A 19,780-nucleotide genomic window follows, 5' to 3' on the forward strand; every position below is an offset into this window, starting at 1 on the left:
GAATCAAAATCTATCAAGGATCCTGACCTCCTCGCAGGGAACAAAGACCCCCAGGGACTCCAGGTCCCCGAGCTCGCCCACGGCAAAGCAGGTGCTTTTGCTCACATTGAGCTTGGCCCCCGCCACCACCTCGTATACCCATGTGTGCCACAGGGCTCCCTCTACCAACCACTTGTTCCAACACAGGATGTTCAAATCATCCATGTAGGCCAGGACCTCAACCTCTTGCTTGCTGCTACCCAGGATGTGGACTCCACAGATCCCTGGGTCCTGCCTCAGGCAGTGGACCAGGGGCTCAATGGCGCAGATGAACAGAATTGGGGAGAGTGGGCAGTTCCACCAGGCCCCCAGCTCCACCGCAATCTGGGCGCTCAGGAAACCGTTGATCTGCACTTCGCTGCTCACTTCGTTGGCTGGATCAGGACCTTCTACACAGAAGGTCAGGAGGACTCCCATCTGCTCCAGGGTATGGAACAGGGACCAGTGGGACACTGTCATAGGCCTTCTCCAGATCCAGGTGTAGGACTATGACACTGCCCTCTCTCCTTCTCCAGCTGGAGCATGTCTCAGTTGCACCAGGGCTCTGTGAATCTGGTGCCCTAGCACCCTGCATGACTGGTCCTCGTGGATAACTGCACCTAGGATGAATTTAAATCACTCGGCCAAGACTTTGGCCAGCAGCTTGTAATCGAAGTTCAGGAGGGTGATCGGCCTTCAGTTCTTCAACTCTTCCCTCAGACCCTTTTTGTACAGGAGGGTCATGAGGCCCCAGTCCATCCCCACCCCCAGCCAGCCCTCCTGCAGGTGCTCTTGAAAGAGCTCCAGCAGGTCTGGGCCGACCAGGTCTCAGAAAGTCTGGTAAAACTCCTTGGGCAGGCTGTCCGCCCCAGAAGTCTTACTGTTCTTGAACCTCCAGAGGGTCCTCTCAAGCTCCTCCTGCATCCAGTCCTCCTCCAGCTGCCACTGCTCATCCTCCCCAAGCGTTTGGGTGAGGCTTTGCAGGCACAGCTGCATGGCCTCTGGGTCCACCAGTTTCCCAGCATAGAGCTCCCGGTAGAAAGCAGCTGCTGTGGCCAGCATGCCATCCTTCAACCGGTGCTCTGCTCCCACACCATCTCTCAGGTATGTCATGGCCTCCTCCTTGCTCTTCTTCACTCTGGAGAAATAAGCAAACCACTCCTACTGCTCTTCTACCTAGTTGGACCTTCACCTACCACATGGCCTCCCTCATGTCCTGGCCCACTACCACCTGCCTGTGCAGGTCCTGTAAGTTACGGGTCCAGCACTCATGCCACTTCCGGTGGAAGAGGGCCCATCACTTGACCGCTCGCTGGAAAAAGCCCCTGGTCCTCTCTTTCATGCTGGCCCACCACACGGTCTGGTTCTGGTACAGGCCCCAGAGGGTCCTCCAGCCTGTGTAGTACTCTCTGTAGCTGCTCCTGGTCCGCTAGTCTTCCAGGAGACTGGTGTTCAGCTTCCACACTCCTCTTCCTCTTTCCAGCTGTCCCCCCAGGTCAGCCCGGAGGGTGAGGAGACAGTGGCCCAGGAAGCACATGGGTGTACAGCGGGCTCTCTCTGCCTTTCACCCCATGGGGAGGAAGACAAGGTTAATTCTGGACTTGGTGCTGCCTGCAGGGTCCACTTGGGTGAAGTGTCCCCTGGGTTCCTGGGCGCCTTTGGCTGCGTCCACCAGGCCGTGATCCCAGACAAGCTGCTTCAGCTGCTTGGAGGATCCATCCATGCCTGTCCCACTGACTCTGCTAACCCAGCCCTCCTTGCTGATGACGCAGAGCTGAATTCTCACCCGCTTTTGTCTCCAGAACCTCTTTGGGGACAAAGTCCTTTAGTCATCAGCCACTCCCCCCAGCTGTTGCCAGAAGTTCTGCCTAGTCCCAGGACTCCTGAAACCCACTGCCTAATCAGGAAGGGACTCACATTTCCAGATGTAGACGAGGTCCTCCTTCGCATGGAGCATCTCTCTCAGGATCATCCAGCTGAAATCCTCCCTCTTCATCCCATTTGGCAGGTATTGGTCTCTCTTGTCTGACCCTTTTACTCTGAAGCCAACTGGATAGGCCCTCATCTCCATACCAGGTGGTCTTCGTTGGGGGGGGGGGGGGGTGCAGTCCCCCTGGAGAAGGAGCCTTCCCCGCAATCTCGGCATAGGTCGCCACGTCCTGGTCTCCCAGGAATCCTCGGATGCCCGGAATCCAAAACCTGATATCGCTTTCCCTGCTGCTGTGGTGCAGGGGAAGACCGCACGGGTCCTCCGCTCTGTAGAGAATAGATCCTCCATGCTACACTTGATCTACTACACTTGATCTCAGCCTTCAAGAGGCCAAGGGATAAAGGGAGTGAACCTTGCAAGAGATTCCAATTGGTTTTCTGCCTGCAGAACTGCAGACAGGCTTCTTTACCCAGCTCTCTCACTGCTGAGCTTTTCTGAAAAAAATTCCCCCCAAATTATTTCTCCATCTTCCTCTTAATCCCCTTCACAAATCAAGAAATGCCTTCTGTTCACATGCAGGAGCCTTTTGTTCAGTCCCTGCAAGCCCAGCATCTTTTGGAGGTGCCCCAGGAAGTAGTGCCTTAGCAGGCCATGAGGAAGGGGTTAGGCCCCAGAGCCAAAAGGCAAAAGATCTGAAGTTGTGGTGGGAGAAAACTCCCTAAAGTTCATTATCTAGCTGCAATAGGGACCAGACAACGCGGGTAAAGAACTGACAGTCATTTATTTGCTCGAGCAAAGACCATAAAGCCAGCAAAAGGCAAAATGGCCCCCCCTCAAGGGTGGGGCGATCTTTTATACTTTTTACAATAAGGCAAGACTACAGGGTTAACAAAAAGCAATACTTGGGCGGTGCTTTACAAATCTTTGTAACAGCATATTTCTATTAAGCTGAACTAGCACTTTTTAAAAGCTAAAAGTTGGGTAACAGTAACATTATGATATGTTAGCAAAACCTTGCACAGTAGTAGATACTTCTTAAGGACACAATCACTGTACTTAGAACAATGGCTTCTTTGTCTTATCTTGTTCCTTGCTGTAGCTGATTTTACAGCACACAGACACAGATCCACTTGCTGCATTTTACTCAGAAAATGCTTAACACAGTTAAAATGATTACTTGACACAAACAAAGGCTTAGCTATCATTCTGCCTTGTGGTCAGCAGCATTGCTAGGCCACAGGTCATGCCTTGTATTCAGCTGCAAAGCTAATACTTCTTAATAATCCAAATTATTGTTAACCTAACAGTATGCTATCAGAAAACTATTCTATTTCAGGGTAATAACAAACATGCTCACTACAAAGTGAGGGCTGAAGGCCTTTTCATCAGCACATTGGAGGCCTCTGCCTTCTCCATGTAGTGTAGCTTTTATACACTCAGCCTAGTTAAGGTGGAGTCACCTCATACCTTTGGCCCTAGGCAGGAAAGATGCACTCTGTGGGTGGGGAAAGAGGTGCTGGCAATGGCTATTTAAACAACCATAGCAAGTGGGGGTGGGGGAATAAAAATAAACTTCTACATGTTGTGAAAATAATATCTAAAATCACTCCAGTGTGCTCATGTTTCCTGAAAAAAAAAAAAAAGGATGCCTCCTATAAGCTAGGAGCTCATGCCAGTATGATTTTTGCACAAGTCTGTCCCCTCTATCTGGAGTGGCTCTTGCCTCAGTTATGGACAAAGCCATCCATAAAGAACTCCTTAGCAGCCCTTCTGTTATTTCCCCAGTTGCTGAAGTCCTACACTGGAACAGTTCAGTGGTCCTTGCACTTGTCCTGACCTAAAGCATTCAGTCCTTCTACAAACAGACTGCTCCAAAGCCTTACTCCCATAACACACACTTGCCCTCCTCCACATGCTCAACCCATATAACTCGCTGAATAAAAGTGATCAATGAACCCTGTGGGTGAAACTTCCCCTGTCCTCATATCGTACCATCACTCATTCATCCTGCCGCAAGTCATATTTTGTTTTCAAGCTTTACCTGCTTTTACCCTGACGTCATATATGGAATAGAAAAGAGAACAGGAAAAAATGTACATTTTAAAGCCTTTATTAACAGGAAATACATATTAAAAGGCACTGAATCTAAAAGGTACCAAAGGTAATATTTGGATCAACTATTCTGCTTACTAAATGGTGGCAGTATTTTGGAATACTGCAAGTGGGGGATAACCCTTATTCATGAGTTGTACAAACTACTTTCTAACTAACTAGCACAACCAGCATTTTCAGCAAGAAGCAGAACCTTACATGCGGCTTTTCAAAGAAAGACCCAGGCTGGATACTTTGAGCATAGCAATTTTATACACCAATACAAATTACTGACAGTAACTAAGCGTGACATTTAAGAATAGCCATAATAGAGGAACAAAATAAATCATGGTATTTTCATTAAGTATGGGGTTTAGAATCACCTCAGTTTAATTGTTAATAGGACTGAAAACTAGTGGAGTTCAACTGGTGCTAAAAGCTTGAGGATTCTCTTCTCTCCTTGTAAGGTCAGCTTTCCTTGAACTTTCCTAATCAATTAGGTTAAAGCTAAATCAAAATAGCCTGTCTTTAGACTTACTGAGGAGTGTCCACACAAGAGTTGGGGGTTTGGGACTGGTTTTGCTGACTCAATTTTAATATCCAATTTAAACGAGACTGAAGCAACTTTTCTATGTAGACACCCGATGATTCCAACAGGATTTTAAATTCCTACTTCTCTCTTTTTACCCCTACCTTCTGTAATTTAATCTATGCAGCGGTGCCCAACCTTCCCCCCACTCCCTCCCCCCACTGCTCCATACCTCTGACCCCCCTCTATTGTTGCTGACTACTGAGGTTTCTCCCCCCTCCAATTTAATTATTCCTATTCTCCTCCAGGACTGTTCAGTTCTTATTTGTCCACTACAACCCTCTCCCCACTTTGAGTCTCCCCATCATGCTCTCTACCTGCTAAGCTCTACAGCCCTACACTACTTCCTTCAGGATCATGGATACTACTGGCAAACAGACTAAACAGTACTCAGGGTGCTGAGATTTGCTGTTCAACCATGAACACTTACTGCTATCCATGCATATGAAAATCCAGAGATCTGTTAGACCTCTAGGATTTAGGACACTAGATACTAATGACTTCACTTTGAGAACTGCCATGTCTAGACAAGTCCAATTGTAGTTAAGGGGTGTTCTGCATCTTTGAAAGCCAAGGCATTTTAAGAGGTTAAGACCATCAACATGGAAGGCAATCTGGCATCGGGATTAGGATGCCTGGGCCTTGTGAAACCCAGTGCACATTTCGTATCAAGGACACAATTTAAGCAAGCATCCTGCATCCCAGAGCCAGAAGGCAGGGAAGATTTTCTCTTCGTTGAATGAAGCAGACTTGAATGTGAAGATTGGGGTATTGCTATCAGTGTCATGGAAAACCACTTGCCCCTCTTCATAGTCCAGAGAGATCCGGACCTTCCTGGGGGCCTGGTCCAGGAGCAGGGGAGTCACAGGGGAGGTGAGAGCCCAGTACTGACCCTTGCACCACTGCACAGCCCAGATGCCTCCTTCAGGGTTAAAGTTGAACCCCACTTTCCTCCTCACAGACTCAAGGGCAACCCCCAATGTCCACCAGCACCTGTGACCCCTGATTTCCACCTCCCAGTGATGTCTCCCTGAAATGAACCCCTCGGAGCCAAGCACACAGGGAATAGGATCAAATCGCTCGGGTTTGTCAGGCAGATTTTGCACCACACGCTCCCATATTACACTTTTGTGATCTGTAGAAAATGTAAGGTGGGGGTTTGCTGTATCTGGATCCAAAGTCATGTTTACTGCAATAGGAAAAGAGAGAGAGAGAAAGAGAACAGCAGAGTGTTAGGAGAGGGCCTCAGCCCTTGTGAAGGCTGGGTTCATTCCTCACTCCCCACAGCATCCCTGTAGGGCTCAGTCCCGGGGAACTCTCCCCTTGCTGTGGCTGGGTAGGGATGTCACTGTAAGCACTTTCTTATCCTAGGCATGACAGGCATTTATACCTTTTGTCCTGTGACACCCCGGAGATCTGAGTCTGCTCCGCATGTCAGCCGATGCAAACTGTATCGCACCGTGTGCAATTGTATAAGTGGCAAAATGCGCACAGAAAATGGCGGTGATGCACTTTTGAACTAAAACAACTTCTATTCGTTTTAATTCAAAAGCGCGCCACCGCCATTTTCTCAGTGCCGACTCACATTTTGCCACTTAGACAACTAACTGTAAGCGACGCAGCACTGGGCACTTTTCAAAGCTCCTGGCACTTACTTGTGTAAAAATGCCCCTGTGTTCTCATTGCTGCTTGGTAGGACTGTCTTACCCCCAGAAGCAGAGCATGAATGCAGGAGCACACGAAATCAGGAAAGAAAGCAGAACTGGAGAAGAGAGATCACTAGACCTCAGTCCCTACAGGAAAGATACTGGGCCCCAGCTAGACTAGGGAGACTTATCCAAGCCCAGAAAGTGAGGACCAGGGGGTAGCTCTTCGAGAATAGAATTGGGTTTCATGACTTGAGAGGGCATGTCTACACATCGCCCAACAGTGATGTAGCAATGTAGCTGCAAGATCTAAGCATGCGCCGCCCACATGGCACAGTAACAGCTACCACTACGCCATGATTGAGTACCTCCAAAAGGAAGTACTGAAGCACAACGCCGTACCAATATTGCTGTATGGTGATACGTGCCTAAAGAGAGCTTCTTCAGGGCCCAAAAATGGAAAGAATAGACCCCCATCCCTACCAAGGGTAAAGAAGAAAGGGAGTGGTCAGACAGTGATCATGGAGAAGAGGACTGTCTGAGAGTGAAAAATTCACATTAAAAAGGTTCAGTAAGACTGACAAATGAAAGCTTTGTGGACACAATTAAAGAGCATCTGGGTGCTGGTTGGTGACAATTTCTCAGGTTGTCATTCTGTGTATGTGTGAATTGAGCATTAGAGTTGGTCTCAGAAAAAACGCATTAGTGGCTTCAGCTTGCAATAGCTCTAGGTAACACAGGCACACACAGAAAAATGTTGGTTCCAATTTAAAGCTTGTTTAAACTAGGAAAATATATTATGTTAGAAAAATGTGTTAACTAAAACCAGTAGATCTTTTCTGTTACATGGGGGGAAGGGGGCATTTAAAAGGGGAATGCCTCCCCAAAAACAAGCAGTTTTTTAAAAGCTACATGAAACACATGCCTGCCTCTTATCCCCCCTCTTCCCACCACTCTTTTTTAGTCCCATACATTTCCAGTGGGGGGAAATTTCTCCTCAAAATGATTTCTTTTTCTTTAAGCAAGAAGAAAAAGGAAAAAAAGAGAAGAAAAAAGGGGGAAGGTAACAGTTCTGAGGGGGGAAAAAAAAATCTTCCCCCCCTCACTGGAAATATATGGGATTTAAAAGAGTCATACAAATTTATATTCTCAATTATTAGCATTCCAAATTATCATCCCTATTTCTTTTTGGGTGGGACAGAAGAGGCAGCAAGATAGTATTTTTTCCCTTAATTTCTTTTATTCTTTGTCAATGTTTCCCCTCTTCTCACTCGAAACAGATAAATTAACAAAAGTCATGCACCCTTTCCCTGATATTTTGTTGTAGTATATAACTTTTCTGAAATGAAAATTATCTTCCTTCTGCTTTCTCTCCCTTTTTCCACTCTTCAACAATTCTGGAGTATCCAAATGGGAAAAAGTTATATGTACATTCCCATATTTTGGGGTTGAAGAGGAAGAAAGGCAAGAATCTGGCTTAAGTTTTCCCAATTTGTTTTAATTAAAAAATATTTGAAAAACTGATTTTCGTATCTTTTTTTGACCAAACACCATTTTCCCCCTACTAAAACACTCCATGTTAGCTAGGATCCAATAGTTATGGAGCATAACTGTTCCAAGCATGGATGCAGATTACTATGTTTAAATGCATCAATATTTGTAGTTAATCATAGAGAAGAGAAGAAAGGAATGGTCAAAAGAAGTGAACTAACAGCACAATCTTAATTAATTGGATGTTAACACCTTGTCAGCCAATGTAGTCATTTTTAAAAGAGCTAAAACATCCTATGGTTACCAATTAAACATGGACAGGTTTTCTAATGTAACCAACTGTATGAGAATTTCCCCAGGACAAGCAGCCACATGAAAAATTTACCTTTCTTATCTGGTCTAAGAGGTTTACTCCTTTCTTTCAACAGTTCAATTGACAAGGAATCTGGGGAAGAAGAAGAAAAAGAGGAGGAAAATAGAGGGAAATTCATAAAGAATGAGGCAATATCCTTTTATTACTTCAGGTCAGTACATTTTAAAATGAGAGGAAGGAATACCCAGGGGTCTTTGAAATAAAAATTGTTCATAACATTTCTATTTCTAAATCACATTTCAAAGCAGTAGTATAAACTGGGGTGAGTGAGTGGGGTATGTGCCCTGGGCATGGCTTAAGGGGGAGGGGCACCTCACCCTCCCCTTCCTGGCTCCACTTGCACTTCCAGGCTATGCACTGTAGCAGCGCAGGCAATGTATCATGGAGCACAAGTGTTTTGGGAATCAGTTTTCCAGAGTGACAGTGGAGATTGCCAATACTGGGGTGCTAATACTAGGGTGGGGTAGTGGCAAAAGAAGTTGCTCTAATTTTTATGCTGCATGCAGCCAATTTTTCTGCTCTCCCAACATGGGGTGAAAGTTCCCTTCCCAGCTGCAGCAACTCCATTACCACTTGAGAGAACGACAATTCCCAGAACACCTTGCACTCCATGGACACATTGCCTACACTGCTGCTCCTGCATGTTGCCTAGTCCAGGCACAAGGGCAAAAAAACAGCATGTTGTGCCTCCATTTCAAAGTAACTCTGGCCATTTTCACCATAGCCACTAAACAGAATGACTAGTCCTTAAGATACAGTAAAATCCCTGTTATCTGGCATGAGTGGGGAATGAGGGGTGCCAGATATCTAAAAAATGTTGGTTACCTGAGGAGTGTGGGTTTCCATCCAGATGTGGAGCATGGAGGGCAGAGGAGGAGAGAGTGGCGGCAGCTGAATGTGGAGCAGGGTGCGGGGGCTAGCAGCAGCCATACACTGAGCAACAACCTCACAGGGTGGTAGGTGGCGGTTGCAGCCACCGCGTGCGAGCTTTCCCCGCCCTGCGTCCAACTGGCCAGCAATTCCAGTTAGTAGAGTGCTGGATAACAGGGATTTTATTATACTTAACATCCCAGTTATGAAGGCATGGAAACCAAGGGGCAGATCACAAAGAGGGGCTTGGGCATGGAAACACTAGTGGTGAGATCCTATTTCACTTATGGGCCCTAATGACAGTTACACAGCCACATAAGTGCTGTTTTTGCCACTTGGGAGCAGTTTGCAATTCAGTTCTATGGATGTAGGACAGACATACAACCATAAACACAGCTACTGAGCATGCTCAATGGGGCTTTTTACACAGATAATGCTCAGGTATACTTGCCCGGCTATGTGCTTAAGCCCAGGTAAGCCCCTAAATTGTAGCAAGGTAAAAAAAAAAAAAAAAAAGCCATGATAGCAGGTGTTCAGTGTAGGCAAATGAGGAAAAGCAGTGGATATTAGATGACAGGTTGCGGACCAGTAGCTTAGTGGTTAAAGCACTTGCCCAGGAAGTAAAAGACCTGGGTTCCATGCTCCATTTCCTTCTGCCTCACCCCGTGGGGATTAGCACGTAGCAGCCAATAATGAACTAACTGGCTTGAGCCCTTCTAATGCCAGAGCCAGGGATAGCTTGTCTACACTGCCCCCTGTGCGGAGACCAGGACTGCTGGTGAAGAGCAGGCCTCATGCAACCACCCAAGTTTAGCATGAACTAAGTCTCAGAAAATGAGGCACTGCAGCCAGCCTGGTGTGGTCCTGTGTGCATGTCCCTGTGCCCTTGTCAGACAGTCTTGGGCATACACTTATGGATACACTAAGGCACCACACATTTTTTGCAAATTTGTCCCACCCTGTCACTCCTACTCGATGTACCATGCTCTTTGGTAGTGCCCCCAGACACAACAGGGAAGTGGTGGAGGCATGCCCAAAGCCACCCCAGTTCTCTCTCCTTGGTACCTTTGAATATCCTAAGAGTCTTCTTTACTGCAGTCCTTTGCTGACAAAAGGAGTTGAGGTTCTTTTCCAACTCAGGAAAATAAATGATTGGCTGAAGAAATTTCCCCTTCTTTTCACACCTAGAAAGAAACAGTTTATTTAGGAAACCATGTTCTCACTCTAGTAAAAGTTACTAGACTAGGGGGCACAGAGACTGCATTTATGCAGACTCCTGACACAGAAGACTTCAGCACAGGTGGGGAAAGTGCAAGGAGTTACCCTCGATGTCTCATCCAGCAATACGTTTGAATTTTTTACTTGGAGCTACTTCTTCAGAGTTGTTTCCATGAGCAGTACAGTACCTGACTTACCTACCATCACAGCCAATATGATCAATTGCTTTTGGAAGACTGCATTATGTATCCACTAGGCAATGAAATAGAGACCATTGGTATGTACAATTTATTTCACACCCATCTGCAAACTGCCGGGGAGGAAGATTTGTCATAATTACCAACCTGAGAAGAATAGTCACCAGGAGGTGGCAGGCCCAAGTTTCCCCGTCAAAATCTTCAGGCAGCTACTTCCCACTCCCTCTCCCTGACCCAGGATGCAAGGGGGAAGGGGTGGGAAGAAGAGTTATTTTTGGCAGTAATCCTTCCTTAAAAAGTTATATTCCAAATCCCCAACCTTGTTCCCAGGACAATAAGGTTTGAGGATGGGAGGAGGATTTACATACCTGTTCAGTGTGCTTCTGATGTCCTAGAGGGAAGAGAAAGGAAAAAACCAAAACAGAGGCAGCTCAGTCCCAGAGGCCACACACTGGGGATCCCTCCTGCTTGGGAGAAGGGTCAGGGGGGGAAGTGGTCATTTGCACCTGACAGCTTTTCCAATTACATTCCATTCTTTCCCCATGCCTAATCATACAAAAGTCCTCCCTTTCTTGTGTTGGCTTCTGGGGTGTCTCTAACACTGCCTCACCTGCAGGAACTCAGTCCCTGGCTGCTGGCACTTCCCTTCCATCTCACTGATCATCTGGCTTAGAAATGATATCTTCCTGGAGAGCTTGTTGACATTTTCCTTCTGCCTCTTCAAAATCTCTTTATCCAGCTCTTCAAGCTGGGCCAAGGCAAGTTGCTCTTCTTCTTCCAGAAATTGATGCAGTTGCTGAAAATCAGACGTAAGCTTCTGCTTCTCCATTTGCTTCTTTTTCTGGCACCATCACATACAAATAGGGAAAGGTCAGGTTAGAACCCTGGAAAGTATCACCGAGTACTCCACAGTGCAAGATGGACCAGATCCATTTCCAACTGTTAGGTAACAGTGGACTCAGGCACCTAAATGAAATTCTTTCCACCCTGCTCTAGTGCCTGCAAAACAGTTAACACAAAAAAGATGGGTGGGTTATCCTCTTCCTCATTGCTCTTTTGGACTCAAATCTTAAAGCCCAGATGATGGTCTTTTATGAAAGTAAATGCATAGTCCATTTGATCTCTAATTTGGCCCTACACATCCAGTAAGAGGCATGATGTCACAACTAAGACTACCAGGGCTGAACATTCCTCCTGATCACCAGTGAAAAAAATGCTCTGACAACTTACCCTCGTGACACAAGTGATCTTTGATCATATAGATTCAAGGTAACAAGAGGCAAGGCTCGGGGCTCTTGTTGTCAGGAGAGAAACTATCAAATACTGCAAGACAGCCTGCAAACTGTTGCAGTTGTATTTGCCTTTCATGATATTCCCAACCACTCAGGCATAGAAGGTGAAAATCTTATCTGTACTGACATCAGTGGAAGTTTTTCATGGTGTCAGGATTTCACCGAGTCAGACAGGTACACAGTGTCACACAAAGAAGGAAGTGTCCACACTAAAGAAAGCCTCACAGGAGCAGATGCACACAGATTTTCCAAGCCCTGTTCATGTCTGCTGGATGCCCAAGAGGAGTGAGCAGAACACACTCGGAAATGGTAGGCCTTCATTTTGAATGGGCAATGCCAATGTCACTAGTCACTGCCACACCAGTGGTCTAAGGCTGCTGGGGGGGGAATGTGGAAGAATCTTTCCCAAAATAGGGAAGCCAGTTTGGTGGGACAATATAAATCTCCTACCTCCCAAGCTGCTAGAAGGGGTATATGTTGGGATTCTGAGTCAGGTGGGTCCCTGGTTAGTTTACAGTGGACTCCAGTATTTCTATTAGTCTCCAATTGGTAGACATAGGATAAACTAAAGCCTCTTAACCCTACCTGAATGCTGCATGCTTTTACCTCCCACCCCAGGTAGAACTGGCAAGAGGACCAGTTGAGGGGGATAGGAGACGAGCACAGCTTCCTTCAGCTCAGACTCTGCTCTTAAATATGAGCTTCTCTCTCCTTCTCTTTTCCTCTCCCTACCTCTGAATGTACCTTTCTCTTTTTCAGTAAGTCGCTCCAGCACTGCCTCTTACTGCTGCAAAGATCTTGGCAAAAACAGAGGCCAAGTGAGATGAAAACTGTTGCTCTATTCTCTGCGTAAGAATCAGAAGCTGTTCAGTCTCGCGTACCTCAGCAAGCTCCGAGCAGCAGCATAGACATGGAGATGTCCGTTTATGGACACGGGCACATATAGCACCATGTTGCTACATTCTGCAAAAACAAACCAAAATAAGGGTTTTTTTCTGGACATGGCTGGTAATAGTGGGAAGATGTAGTACACTTTGGGAGGTGTGATAAGAGGCGGTGCAAAAGATGGAGCTTAATCTGATAAAGAAGGGAAGCAGAAGGTGGGAGGGGAGCCTGCACAATAAACTGAGGGCTGGAGAGGCAGCATATTTACCTAATGGAAAAGCCCACTCCCCCTGAAAGTTAATAATAACTGGCACCCACCAGATATTCTTCATTTTTCCTGTCCCCTGACTCTTTAAATTCCAGGAGTTTCTCTCTTTCTTTCTTCAGAGCCCTCACATTGTCTTCGACTTTTTCCTAAGGGAAGAACAGTATTGATGATGTGGGTGTTTGCTATTCTGGGATGGGCAAGTTATTTCTCTCTCTTCCTCATTGAAAGGTCTTGGTTTCATCCCAATAAAGAACAAGACATATTTTGAAATCATGGACTTGCTTAAGGGCTGGGAATGCCATTTGCATCTTAGCTCCTTTAGGATTGCCCAGGATGTAATACAACTAAGCTTTTCATTTATCCTGGGAGAGGAGGTATAAGCAACAGGAAAGCAGGTCAGAAAGAGGGCCATATTTTTGTTTGCTTGCCACACCCATAAAAAAAAAAAAAAAAAAAAAAAAGTTTTCCCCCAGCCCCCCATGGTAAAACTGAAAGTGAGGAAACAAAACAAAACACCAACAAAAAAGGTAGGCAAACAGACAGCCCCACATACTTATCAATTTTTAGGAGCATCAACACTGGTTAAAAAAAAAAAAAACAAAAAACAAACAAACCAAGACTTAGAAAACAGATGAAAGGAAGAAGGAGGGAACATTAAAGAAAGAAAAAATAAAATAAAATCAGACTTTCTTTGCAAAAACAAAGAAAAATAAGGGTTTTTTTCTGGACACCCTTGAACTCCTACCAATGTCAGTTTTATAGTTGTGTCTCAAATACTGTACTCTGTAGTACAAGAATATAAAGGGAAGCTGCCTCTGGACTGCACACCAAATGCCTGCCCTGTCCCAACTCTCGTCTTCTGCTGCAGTGACTCTTCCTCCTGATCTACAAGTCTGTTCTTCACTGGTAAATTATCCACATCTCGTCTCCCTCTTACACGTGCTAACATTCCTGAGATACAAAGCTGTCTTGCACTGTAATGTGATAAGAAACACTTTAAAAGGGTGTGGGGAGGAGGTATTAGCCAAGAGCAGCCGCTTACATTTTTGTTACAATAGCAGCAACAATACAAAAAGTCATCTACTGCAGTTGGCTATTTCCAGACAGAGGACCACTTTTTAAACATCTGTGCCTAGGAAGTGATGCCAGACCTGAGACTTCTTACCTTATAAGCCTGGGCAGCCTCCTTTACAGGAATCACAGAATGAGTCCTATGGTCCCTGGACCTGTCACACACAACGCAGATACATTTTAGATCCTCCTGGCAGAACAGTTTCAAAGGTTCTTCATGTTCACCACATACGTGCTCTGTTCCTGCTTTTTTCCCCTGCCTCTTTAGTTTTTTAGCTATTTCTACAAAATTCATCAACTGCCTGTTCTTCTTAAAGATTTTCTGTGGAAAGCACTCTCTGCATTGTGGGCAGGAGACATCTTTATTTGTTCCTTCCCAACAGCGGGCAATGCAGACTTGACAGAAATTGTGCCCACAACCTATAGTGACTGGGTCTTTGAAATAATCCAGGCAGATGGAACAAGATGCCTCATCCTGCAGGCTCTCGACAGGATTCTCTGCGGCCATGGCTCCTCAGGGGATGTGTGGCAACTTAAGTTTCGTTTCTCAGAGCTCTGGAATCAGCTCTCTTTGCAGCAGGAAGTGGGTGTTGCCATTTGACTTGTGAAGCTCCCTGCCCTGAAATTGATCTGTTGAAAAAAAATGTCATGTTTCTGTTTACTAGTCTCACACGGAAGACACGGATAAATTGGAATTGTTGATCAGCTACTTATGGGGGAATGAAACCCAACAGGATCTGGCCATTACTTCAGATAATCTATATACAGCCTGAAAACATTCTGTTATCCAAGACCAGACATAATCCAGTTTATGTCCAGCCAGCCTCGATAATCACACCTTACATCAGGGGTTCTCAATCTTTTTAGACTCAAGCCACCCCTCCATAAATTTTGTGAATTGAGCAGCACCTCGTTTCAAAAACAAACCTAATTTATTACTGGCCTTACCACCTTGCAGATGGAGCAGCTAGGAAAGGAAAGCCCTTATCTGCCTATCTCCTCCCACCTGAAGCCTGAGCCTGCCTTTATCTGCTTATCTTCTCACACTTCTTGGGGCACCCTTCACTATATCTCACTGCACCCTGGAGTGCCCCAACACCCAGGTTGAGGATCACTGCCTTACAATATACCACGGCTATAAAACCACAGCTATAAAACAGATCCCTGAAACATGGAAGATACCAGAGTTTAGCTGTTTTTGGAATTAATAACTTCATTGCTAAACAAGAAAGAAAGATTGACACCTCCCTACCTTTCAGCCATCTGACACCACCAGGGAAGAGAAATTGCCTTATTTGCACATCAAAGAGCAACTCACACAAAAAGGGACTCCCAGGGACCCAGAGGAACATACATCCACCTTCAGCTTCCTCTGTGCAAAATGAAGCTTATTTTCTACCTAAGGGGACTCGTACCATCTTTAATTGCCTCTCAGCCTGAAGAAGGATGCGTGTGCCTGAAAGCTTGCAAAGAAAGATTTGCTATTTTCTAGTTGGTCTAATAAAAAGGTATCACCTCTGAACCAAGAGTTTAAGTTTTGTATTCCTCTTTGCCTTACAGGATAAAATGTTTCCAGCTATTTAGGTGGTCTCATAAAAGATATCACATTTATCCAAAGAACTTGGTTTTGCAGTATCAAAGATATTTACTTGTTAAATTGATATGCCCACCCCTCCCCAAAAACTCAGGACAATTTAGAATAAAGGGAATACAGAAGCTGAACAAATTCTACATTAAAAACAACTTCCCCACCCCAAAAAGTTTCCAAAGCAATTGAAAAAGTTCAAAAGCAATCTATCCCACAACACTCACCCCTTTGTTTCTGGCCTGGCAAAGCACCACCCCCTCCCCTCAGCTTCCCAATCCACATTCAATACCTCTGAAGGGAATACAACTCCCCTCCACCACTCAGGTCCTCTCCCATCCCTGCTCATACACACCCCCCCCTTATTGCCCCTTCCACACTATGCCTCCCTCTCTCAAACAAGCTGGGGGGGCACAGCTGTCTTTAACCATTCATAATCTCCTTCCCTACAGCAGGCATACATTGCACAAAATGCAATCACCAAAAGACACACTCTAACAACATCCACCCCAGAGCAGCCTGCAGTCCCTTTTAAAGCCCCAGGATGGCTGGGACCTCCCCCTACAACCCTACTTATCTGGCTGCATGCACCTGCTTAGCCTCCCAGCCCTTCTCTCACTCCAGGTTTAGCTCCAAGAAGCAGAGTGGGGAGTTACCAGATTTGCCCATCACTTTGGGGTGTGCTCATTTATTAGCGGTATGTCTCTGGGGCCTCTGTAATTCTGGCAATGTGCTGCTTGAGTTACTTGTGTTTCTATATGGAGCTGTATCTCTCCCTTCTGCAAGTTCTCGCTCTCAATGGAGCTATTTTGCAGGACTCAGTTTCAATGGAGCTGGGTTCCTCCAGCCACCAAATCAATCAAACACCTACACAGACAGATTAATAGAGCACATCTGAGCTGGCTGGGTCAATCAACACGTACAGGCTTACACCCTTATATGCCGTGGATTCAGTTAGTCAGGGCAACAATAAAAATGCAGTCAGACAGAAGCACACAGATTAACGAAATACCTCTGAATCAGACTAGGTGTCCAGTTAACACCCTCATGAGCCAGCATTCAGTTCATTAGGGCACATCTGAGCCAAACTGGGTCAAATCAGCCTATATAGGCTGATCCCCTTGTGTCTCTCAAACTCACCACATCCCAATCTTTTTCCTAACTGTCCTAGTAGTGGTAGCTTCTTGATGAGCAGACCCCCACAGTATTTTTGGGCATTACAGGGATCTTTGGCTTAGGTAAAAGAACCATTGCTTAGGTTAAAGAAGTGGTGCTGCAGAGCAAGTGGGGAAGGGGAATTCTTTATTTATTGCTAAGTATATGACATTTATGTTGGTACTAGCAGTAATAGCCATGCAAGGAAAACAAACAAAAACAACTACTCAACTGAACCAGGGTAATATTGTATCTGAGGAAACCTAGCTCAAGCTTAACTAATAACATTCAGGTGCAGAAAGCTATGCCTAGAGAGAAAGAGAGGGAAGGAAGAAGAGAGCTGGGATCTCATCATTCCAAGTCACTCAGGTGTTTTGTTGACAAGCAAAGTTCCTAGCACAATGGAAGTGGGTGTTTGGAAATGAAAAGCTTTATTTCATTTCAAATAAATATCAAAATATTTAATTTTAGCTAAAAATTACAACATATTATATGTTTATCACAGTGATATCAGAAAGCTACTGTGATATCCCAGCCAGTAGTCAGTCCAATAAAATATACTACCCACAAGTATTCCTTGTCTCTAACATTAACTATTTGATTCCTGAGCATTTTAGCTGATGGAGTGGCTGAGGGGTAGGAATGAAATTGTTAGGGGTGAGAAAAAAAAAGTTGCTCCTAGGAACTTTTATCACCTTTCATTAACATATCTGATCAACATATCCCATAGACTGAGTTGGTATATGCCAAGTTCAGTTCATTTAAGTTAGTAACAAGGCCCACATTCTACAGGCCTATGTTGATAATGCTAGAACATAAGCTGCTTTCTCACACTGATAGCACAAGAACATCATGTGGAAGTGAGCCCAAGGCTATAGCTGACAATGCAGATACAAAAATGCAAAAGAAAAGTTCAAATAATACTGTAATTCATCACTCAAGCAGGTTCAACTAAATCTAAATCTAGCAAGCTACCCGAACACCTCCTAGTGGATATAACCACACATTGGACTACTACGTGGACTGTTTCAAGAAGAAAGCAACAGCAACATTCTCAACAAAAGCCAGGGCTACGACAGCCTCTCCACCTTATAGAAAAAAGCCATCTCAGATTCCCTAAGATCCAACAACAAAATGGTAATCAAACCAACAGACAAAGTCATCCTCAGCCATCATGATTATATCAGTGAAACCAACAGACAACTTTCTAACACAAAATACCATAAAGAACTTGGGGAGAACCCCACACCAGAATTCACTCGGGAACTGAAACATATCATCAAAGCCTTCCCATGCCAGCTCCAGGAAAAAAACTTCTTTATTTATTGCCACTCTCTCACCCCAGAAACTTTCTGTATTCTTCCAAAGATCTAAAAACAAGGTAACCCTGCCAGGCCCATCATATTCAGCTGTGATACCCTCACTGAATCAGGATTGATATAAACCAGGGGTGGGCAAAATGGCTGATCCGGCTGGCAGCCAGACTCCATTTCCCAGCAGTCCCTGCCTGCATGGCTGGGGCCGGTCTCCATGGAGACCCAAGCTGCATCTGCTGTGAAAGCTCAAGGCTGGAGTTGCCATGGAGACCAGCCTCAGCCATGCTGGCAGGGTGCACAGCAGAGCAGAGCAGGGAGCTGCTCAAGAACCGCTGGGATCTTGCAATGGGGGTAGATTGCTCCAGAACCAGAGCAGAGCCATGATCTTTAGCCTGCATGGTCTGTGCAGGGGTGTGCAAGAAGGGGATCGTGGCTCTGCCCCTGCTCCAGACCAGGCTGTCACTGCTGCAAACACAAGTACAATCTTGCTGCAAAGTTTTTTCGTGTGCAGCAAAGCACATGTAGATGCTGACAGGGCTGGCTGGGGCATGAGAGTGCTTCAGTGCGGGGTCTGTCTACCAGCTAGCCCTGCATTGGAGTACTCTTGTGCCCCAGCCAGCCCCTCTGCATCACACTGAGCCCAGTCAGAGCAGCCCCAAGCTGGAAGGCTGACCCCGCAGGTAACCTGCCAGCTGGGGCTGCTCTGATGTGGCTCAACATGCTGCGGTTCCAGGCGTATATTCAAATAGTGTGCCCAGGAGCAATGAACTCCAGTGCAAACTGTGCCAGAGTTTATTGCTTCAAATTAATTGCATGTGTAGATAAGCCCAGTGAGCAGCAATGCTACTTACTAGCAGTTCCTGGGTTTTCTTTTGCCCATTCTTTTCCAAAGCCAGAATCTCATCTGTCTTCCTTCAAAATCTCCAAGTTACTTTGGATTTGGATCTAAGAGAAAACAAAATTATTTTTGCTTTGGGTGCATATTAAACTCCTTTTACTGTGTGTATTTTCAGAGTTATACCACACCAATAAAAAACAGTTTTTTAGACATTAACAAGTCGGTAAAAAAGAAGCTGACTCAGTGATAGGTGCCTAATGAAATCTACAGTGAAAAAAAAATCCAAAGTAAAAAGAATTAAAAAAATAGTTCACAAAACATATAAGCTGATCTATTGACAACAGTGTTGAAGACTCGTCCATATCCATTTCTGTAACTATAGTTAACTGAGATACAAAGCTTCTCATATTTCAATACTAATTAATGTAACATCACTTTCCTAAACAAGACATCCTTTCTTGTAGTTTGAGACAAGTTGTCTCCAAATAATAAAAGTAAGAATATTTCTTTTAATCAACAGCCACACAGGTTTTTGAAGAAAATGGAATTTAAAGACAGGAGTGGGGTAAGAAATTTCCTTCTATATGCGAGTAGATTTTGCAAAATCAGGCAAATTATGCATTTGCAAATTCTCTTCTTGATTCTAGACTTCCTTTATGCACCTGTAACACAGGTGTCCCCAAAGTAAGTGTCCCCCCTCACCAATAGAAGGGGAAAGCCAGCAGGGCATATATTCTGGGGGTGGAAACTGCAGTCTACTCACAGTTCCCTCCCAACTATCATGTCTCAATAGAGGAGGAACAAAAAGCAATGTCTTAACCAGGTACAAATTTAATATATGTATATATAAAAAGGTAGTGAACTAAAGTGAGGATTTACAGATTACAAGTAAATATAATTATAACTATATACATACCCAAAAGTAAACAGGTAAACATAAGGGTCCC

The 19,780-nt window shown here is 45.1% G+C and overlaps 1 protein-coding gene across 7 annotated transcripts; it reads right to left on the reverse strand.

Moving 5' to 3' along the window:
• Nucleotides 1-4,048: 4,048 nt before the first annotated feature.
• LOC102381851 (zinc finger protein RFP-like) lies at nucleotides 4,049-18,892 on the reverse strand. 7 transcript variants are annotated; one of them, XM_014526268.2, is made up of 8 exons: nucleotides 18,847-18,892; nucleotides 14,034-14,569; nucleotides 12,919-13,014; nucleotides 11,034-11,264; nucleotides 10,792-10,814; nucleotides 10,074-10,192; nucleotides 8,151-8,210; nucleotides 4,049-5,817 (listed from the first exon to the last, which is right to left on the reverse strand). In XM_014526268.2, the coding sequence occupies exons 2-8, from the start codon at nucleotides 14,445-14,447 to the stop codon at nucleotides 5,297-5,299; spliced, it is 1,464 nt and encodes a 487-aa protein (XP_014381754.1). In that variant the 5' UTR covers nucleotides 14,448-14,569; nucleotides 18,847-18,892; the 3' UTR covers nucleotides 4,049-5,296. The 7 variants fall into 7 exon arrangements, with proteins under 7 accessions (XP_014381754.1, XP_014381755.1, XP_014381760.1 ...); XM_014526269.2 differs by lacking the exon at nucleotides 18,847-18,892 and adding an exon at nucleotides 18,020-18,080; XM_014526274.2 differs by lacking the exon at nucleotides 18,847-18,892 and adding an exon at nucleotides 15,817-15,977 and having other exon boundaries at nucleotides 14,034-14,094.
• Nucleotides 18,893-19,780: the final 888 nt, after the last annotated feature.

Source organism: Alligator sinensis, unplaced genomic scaffold, assembly GCF_000455745.1.
Source record: "Alligator sinensis unplaced genomic scaffold, ASM45574v1 scaffold538_1, whole genome shotgun sequence".
Taxonomy (NCBI): domain Eukaryota; kingdom Metazoa; phylum Chordata; order Crocodylia; family Alligatoridae; genus Alligator; species Alligator sinensis.

Excerpts from the sequence above, each read along its gene's own strand:
- LOC102381851 (XM_014526268.2), bottom strand. The coding sequence starts at position 14,447 with ATGGCCGCAGAGAATCCTGTCGAGAGCCTGCAGGATGAGGCATCTTGT. Across the intron at positions 8,211-10,073 it reads GACTCTTAGGATATTCAAAG|ATTCCTTGTCAATTGAACTG; the intron begins GTACCAAGGAGA and ends CTTCTTCCCCAG. Across the intron at positions 5,818-8,150 it reads TCTTAGACCAGATAAGAAAG|TAAACATGACTTTGGATCCA; the intron begins GTAAATTTTTCA and ends TTCCTATTGCAG.